General features: G+C 34.1%; 1 protein-coding gene across 1 annotated transcript in view; it reads left to right on the top strand.

Moving 5' to 3' along the window:
- ASCC3 (activating signal cointegrator 1 complex subunit 3) overlaps positions 1–7514 on the top strand; it is a 255756-nt gene that overhangs the window by 175763 nt on the left and 72479 nt on the right. Inside the window, exons 22-24 of the mRNA XM_027881455.1 lie at positions 2541–2695; positions 6284–6382; positions 6853–7021. Of these exons, the coding sequence (XP_027737256.1) occupies positions 2541–2695; positions 6284–6382; positions 6853–7021 (423 nt within the window). The remainder of the gene's footprint in view (positions 1–2540; positions 2696–6283; positions 6383–6852; positions 7022–7514) is intronic.

The following is a 7514-nucleotide window of genomic DNA, read 5'->3' as shown; positions in this document are numbered from 1 at the left end:
CCAAACCTTCCCTTCCCAAACCTTCCCTTCCCTTCCCTTCTTTTTTTTTAACAAGTCTTTCTCCCCATACCCACCCTTGGAGAAGCAAGAAATTTTGTTTTAAAATACAAAACCAGTTTTGCTTCCTTCAGTTTAGTGGAACTAGTGTGGACCAGATGAAAATGTATCTACATAAACCTGCAATTTGTCTAGTTTTATTTTATATTAACTTAGTTAGAAAGTAGATGAGACTTGGGAATTGACCGTGAAAATAGGTCATTGCTAACAATATCTAACGATATTTCATGTTCTTCAGCCTTATAAATTTTATATCAAAGCAAGTTGATCTGTGCATCTCTGTGAAATACAGACACTTGGCACACTTCCTCCTGTCTAGCCTCTCTTTCTGAGGGAGGTGAAGGAAGTGCTTGCCTGGCAGACACCTTATTTTTATTTTTAATTCAAAGCCACGTTGAAATGAGGAAAGGTACAACTTCCAGGTGCTACCTTGTTTCCTGGTTCCATAGAACTAGTTTCAGTCTTTGTGTTTCTTCCTTTTTTAATGTTTTTCTGACCTTGGAGATAAAATAACAAAGACAGGAGCTGGCTAACTCAGCGGGAAATAAAAGTATCAGATGGGTGCCAGCCTTTCCAGTGAGCCAAGAGCATGTTGTATACACAGATCCCAGATTCCAGTGTACCATGAATTGGTCAACACCAGTTTATGTGCTATTTCAGTGTAACCATGGAGTTTCCAGAAAGCCAGGAAATCACTGTTATCTGAGATAAATAGTTCTTTTTTCTTTTTTTTTTTTTTTGGGGGGGGGGGGAGATGACAATCATTGCGAATAAGCAAAATTTATTCTCTATTTTAAACATGCCTATTTTCTTGAATAGTCAGCTTTTCTTCAGAAGGTTTTAATATTTCTTAAATGCCATTGATGGTTTCTCATAATGTGCCTATTTTAAGGAAAAAGGGATGTGGGGGGGAGGCAGCTCGGGAAAGAGAGTTTTGTAATATTTTGTAAAATTTGGGAGGGGATCCTTATTTTTCCCTAGCAGCTAAGTGTAAAAAACGTCAGTGCTCTCCTGTACAAATGCAGTTCACCTCACACATCATGATAAAGAAAGTGATTTTTGGCGTGAAAAAGTGTACATGCCTGCATAGATTTATTGAGTCATATCTTTGAATATTTGTCATCTGCCTTTATTTAACCTGATTTCTGAACTTTTACCTCTAATTGCAAATTCTAGTCCATGTGCAAAAATGCTATAATATTGATATATTTTAATAACCTGCTGGAGTTGCACTTATTTTACCAACTGGAAATTAAACTGATTAAATAAGTGTTGAAACTGTTGTATTAGGGATTTGTTTCTTAAGCAAGATCCCAATTCATTTCTTCAGAGTATAAGCACCTGTGTGAGGCAATATCTACCAGTTTTTTAAATAAGGAAAACTGAAAAGTTAAAGTCAGGATCAGTAGAAAAAAATAGCAACTGCAAGATGCTATGCCCCAAAATATTTTTTTTTTTTTCAAGAAAAAGGTTGTATCACCTTTTCCCTTTGCACCTAATGCAAATAATAGGACTACTTCTCCTTTTTTTCTTTTTTTTTTTTTTTCTTCAATAGGTAAGTGTGCCCATGGGTAAGTGTGGTTAAGGAACCATATAACAGAAAATATTAGTAGCCACTGATAAGGTAGCTTTTAACAGGGAGTACTTATGACCATCACAATTAAAATCTAAAAAATGCCCTACGTAATTACATAAGCAATTTCAGTGAAAAATGAAATAAACTAAGCATCTTTCCCTAATAAGCTGGAAGGTGCAGTATTTTTCAGGAAGCAAATCACTGCTTCATACTTTGTTTTGTATTTTAAATGGGGAGCAAGGAAACAGATATTTGAGCTGTAAACTTCAAGTAGGGCATTTTTCTTAATTAATATAATCTCTTTATTGCCTTAGTTACCATGATGGGGATAGAAAATGAAAAAACATTGCAACATTTAGTTTTTCCTTTGTCTTAGTTACATGCTGGTATATTCTGAAAGATCAGAGCTGCTGTCAGATGTTTGCTTATGTGCATTTTTAACCTATTAAATACCTTTATTCAGTTTTATGAAAAGCATTCCACCTGCCTTGAATCACCACACAGGAATTGTAGAAGTTCAATTTTGTGCCCTTCATTTAGTAAAAAGTCAGTATTCATGCTTTAAAGAAGACCTATATGGCTTGGTAACAACCTGGTCAAAAAGTCAGTAATGGAGAGAGAAGCAGCTTGACATATGTTTTCAGTGTGAATTCTTAATAGTTATTTTAACCCCTTAGTTATAGCCAGCAGGGGGGTTAATACTGATTTTTCTAGGCACTAAATTGCTAATTCAAGTTAAGTATTACAAAACATTCAGACATGCCAGGTCAAGAGAGTCAGACATTTACGCACCTAAGAGCAAAACAAGCAAACAATAATAATTCTCTCTAAAAGCCTATTTGAAAGTCAGAGTTGTATTCTTTTTCCTGGAAATGCAAATTTGTTACACCTAATGTTTTCTTGGCAGGTCATATGCTGCATCATGTGAAGATTGGGTTAAAGGTAAAACAGTGTGTCCATCAAATACCCTCCATCATAATGGAAGCAACAATTCAGCCAATTACCCGCACAGTGCTCCGAGTTCGGCTGAACATCGCTCCTGACTTCACGTGGAATGACCAGGTAAAAAAAAGAGGAGGAGGAGGAAGGACAGGAAGCATTAATTTAGCTTCAGTAAAGGACATGATTACAGGTAGTCCATAGCTGTTTGGATAAGAAAAAAGATATGTATTTTAGCTGAAAAGCAAATCTGATAATAGGGATTGAATTATCTTTACGACATTTTTTAGAAGAAGGCAGGCAAAGATCATCTTTTTATTTCTGTTAATTCTTACAGGATTGAACTGTTTATAACCTGTTGAGGCAAATGCTTATGCGAAATATTAACAGTAGCCACACACGGATTAGTTTTATGCACAAAAAGGAGAAGGAAGAAAAAGGGAGACACGAGTGAGTCTCTGAACTATGAATGAATGGCAAACACATTCAAATAAAGCCTTGAAATGCAGTCCATGTATGCCAAGTTCTGCTGCTCTTTATGGCTTTACAAATGTACATTCGCAAATCCGTGCCTTTTTTTTGGTTGGGGACTTGTCTGAACAGAAAAACTGAGATGTGTTTGGAATTATATTCATCTGTATTTTATGGTGCAAATTCATATAAAAGGAGTTGTACTAGTTGCAGATTTAGATCTACCCTTTGATTCAGAAGCTACTCATTAGAAATAGATTTAAGATAAATCTAAATTAAATGTATGTGTCCACTTGGGGGCATTGTATTGTTGCTGGTACTTCAGAAATTTCTACAGAAAAAAGATATCTCCTGAAACTTTCTACAGAAAAAAAGATATCTCAATGGGCAAACATATTTTTCTTCTTTTATGCTTATGACATTTACACCTAAGATAAATTATTTTGAAAGGTGGATATTAAGTATCTATTCTTTGATTAAAAATTAATTTTAAAATTCCTTATATTACAAATTTTACCTTAATCACAACTAAATTAGAAATTTATTGCACAAACATTCAAATTACTTAAAAATTTTATTTTCTTGGCTTAAATGTTTATTTTACTTTATTTTATTTTGGAAGTTTCACTAAGTTGTCTTAGAAATGGGAGATTAACAATGAAAATATAGGAAGTTCAATGTTGTTTGGCTGCCTGAATTTATTACAGAAGAATTCAAAATAATTCCTACATGAAATATTTTTTGCTACCTCATTTATATACAATACTTCAGAAGGGAAAAAAGCCATTACTTTTTAGGATTGAAGCAAATTTTTATTATTCAGTCTTTCATCCACCTGACCTGTAATATGTTAAATACAAAAAAATAATACTGCTCTTCACTTTATCTTAATAAAAGATAATTTCTCAATCCATTTTTAAATTTTTCCACAAAATCCAGGTTCCTCTGTATTTATACAAGTTGAAAAGGGGTCCACACTTCTAAAGTTATAGCAAAATTTTTTAAAAAGCTATTTTCTGCTATAAGCCCTTTACCCAGTTTTTCTGGCTGCTTTGGAAACATGATTATTTTATCAATTCAACTTAAGGAGCTGTTTTTATGTGAATTTGTATATTGATACTCATAAAAACTTGGAAAACTTTTTTTTCACTTTTTTATTGCTGTAACAGAGCTGTTGATTTTCTTGTTTCTTCAGTAAATGAAGCTTCTATCACAGTAAATAAATAAAGCTGTTAAATTTTAATAGTCTCTGAAAATTAATAACTGTCATAAATTTGACACTCTGAAACTGCTTGTCAGTTATCACACATTATTTTAGCAAGCTTTTCAGAAGATATCTATAGAAACTTACAGGTATAGCTGTAATTGGTACAAAAGCTAGTTGCTAAAAATTTCCATTCAAAAAATTGGAGTAATCAAATAAAACCAGAATATTAAAAAATTAAATGCCATATTAACTGAAATACAGTGTTTGGCTAATATTTCATGGGTTTGTTCCTTTACCTGAATACTTAATTCTATAATGATCTCATCACAAATTTTGCACTTGCTGTTCCAAGTAGTCATGAGATATGACATCATCTTGATCTTGAATGGCTATAGTTTTCAGTACTGGAAGCCCTTAAGTCCAGTAAAAGCATGTGAGCAAGCCATATCCAGTGAAAAATTTTTATTTTTTTATTAGAAGCAAAGGACTATAAATATGCCCAGGCAGAGCAATTAAGCCTTACTGCAGTCAGGAGTCATCCAGCAGAAATATAGAATAATGCAACTAGTATTAATTAGCTGAGTCATAAATCAGACATGCAGTTTTAGGGTGATGGTTGCCCAAAATGCAAGTATGTGTCAGTTCTTAAGAGCTCCCCAGAGTTCTTGAGAATCATTACTGGAGGGAGTGTTGCATTTCCTGTGCCCAGATTGCCCTCCAGTTTTTCCATGGGACTCACCAAAATTAGGGTGCTATTACAGTTAATAATGAAATTTCTGAGCTTTGAACTTCATCACCTTCCTTAATCCTTCTTTCCTCTCTTCAGTTCTCCTAAACCCTGATGAAATAATAGTCTCACCTGCAGTAGTGTCCTTTCAGTTTCACTGCTTCAGGTCCCAGTGAAGCTGCTAAGTGAAATTTAAATGAAAGAAAATGAATGTCCATCTACTTCTCTACTGTGCAACTGTGGTAAAAAGGAGACAAAAGCACCTTGGTTCTATTCTTTGTACATTTTTTTGTCTTCAAAAACCATTACAAACTGGTTTTGGACACATCCAGGTGAACAAATTATGCTGAAACTAACGCGTAGTGTGAATCAATGCCAAATTCCTGTAGTGTTGTAATTGCCTTTAGAAGCAACTATGCACTTTGTCTTTTTTTTTTTTCTATTTAGTTCAGGAATAATTCCAACTTTTTTTTTTTTCATCTTCTGATTTTGCAATTTATCACAGTCCTCATCAGAAGCATCAGAAATCTATGTTCACTTAATAGTATGTCTTCTGTACACCTGTACTATGCAGTTTTCTTTATTTTCCTAGATATTTAAGTAAAATACTTGTTCACTGGTGCAAGTTCTGTTAAAGAAACAAAAAAGTCTTAACAGAGAATCCCTCCTAGCTGCGATTTGTGTGTGGTATTGCAAAGTAAGGTTCACAACAAAGCAAACAGAAATCTACGATGGAAAAAGCTGTTGACAGATGGCAGGGACATCACCAAGAGACAGCTCTATTTATGTTCTTCTCACTTCACCTGTAGCAATGACTACAATCTATAGCCTTCTGAATCCCCTTCCTATATCTTTCTAGAGGAGAGAGGAAGAGACAGAAGGAGAGAGGAATGTCACAATTCAGTGTCAGTTTTTTCCTGAGAGGATGTTTTTGGTCGAAAAATGAGCAGACAATAGCAAAAGACAATCCTCTATACAGAATCCAAAGGCAGAAGTACGGGAAAGAATAAAGAGAAAGCATTTCATAGGAGTCTAGAGGAAACTCTGGTGGTTCAGTCTAAACAGCTGAGGCACTACCTTCAGTTACATTTATAACATGTCCATTTACATAATACATACCTTAAGAAAACTCTTACTGAAACATAATCTTTAAGCAGACTGACCTAATTCAAAATGTTATTTTGTACTTTCTGTATTTCTGTATTCCTTTGTGAGCCTGTGTCATTTAAAAACATATCCAATATACCTACCAAACCTAGAGAACCTTGTTACAACTCAAACAAGGCTATCTTTTCTACTCTTAAAGGTACATGGCACTGTTGGAGAGCCCTGGTGGATTTGGGTAGAAGATCCTACTAATGATCACATTTATCATTCAGAGTACTTCATCATTCAAAAGAAACAGGTAACAGATTTTATTCAGAATCTCATAGCAAGACAAAAATAAAGTTAGTGAGATGAAGATTTGTAATGTCAAACAGTATTTTGACCCAAGCAGATTTTCAAATCAGTAGCAACGGTTTCAGATTCAGATGTACTTGATAAGGCTGGACTCCCACAGCAGTGTTTTCTAATCTCAAATGTCCCTTCTTTTTTTACTTCTTTGCTGAGACAGTTATTTTCAGGTGAAAAAAAGAAGAAAGGCTCTAGTGGTTTTGTCTGTTAAAGAAAAAGATGAAGAGACAGCCTTATTTTTGTCCTTTGAAGACCATGGAAGCAAAATACATTCCCAGTGATGAAATATTTTTAGCACATGGAGGTGCACACATACTTTATTATTTTGCATTAGTAATACTTATGAAAGTGAGGCAAACTATGATTTTTCAAGTTATTGATTTTTCTGCACAGTAATTATTCTCTACCTGTTTGCACTAGGTTATTACTAAAGAACCTCAACTGCTGGTGTTCACAATCCCAATTTTTGAACCTCTTCCTTCTCAATATTATATTCGAGCTGTATCTGATAGATGGTTAGGAGCAGAAGCTGTATGTATCATAAATTTTCAACATTTGATTCTTCCAGAGAGGCATCCACCCCACACAGGTAACTTCAAATTTGATCCTTTTACTTTAATTAATATTGCTTATATTGATTTTTCTTATGGTAGTGCAATAAAACTCTTACTTCTGCTTCATCAGAGAAGAGTTTATGGAATTTCACTTCGTGATATTTCTTCTCCAGCTCTCTAAATTTTTCAGTTCCTGGACAAAAGGCAGTTCATTTCATCTCAGCATAATACCAGCTTTTTAGTTACTCCAGGTTCTCTATAAACCATAAAAAAATTGAAACTGTCATATAAGACTAAGTCAATCTCTTTGTTACAGTGTGTCTTATCTTAGTGCTTGTAAGAATTACTTTTCTTCTGGACTGGTTAAAAATAATCTTGAAGTGTATTATAAATGGCATTCATCAAAGAAAAAAACAAACGTATTTTGAAAATATGAAATATTATACTATTTTTGCTAAGATAAATCCATCGTACCAAGCACTGTTACAGCACAGCACCACATTTCATCTCATCAAGTCGTGGCCTTCC

Source organism: Empidonax traillii, unplaced genomic scaffold, assembly GCF_003031625.1.
Source record: "Empidonax traillii isolate 1590-97213 ecotype Southwest subspecies unplaced genomic scaffold, ASM303162v1 scaffold89:size1181294, whole genome shotgun sequence".
Lineage (NCBI taxonomy): Eukaryota > Metazoa > Chordata > Aves > Passeriformes > Tyrannidae > Empidonax > Empidonax traillii.
Note: the sequence above shows the minus strand (reverse complement) of the source record. Positions and strands in the feature narration are given on the sequence as shown.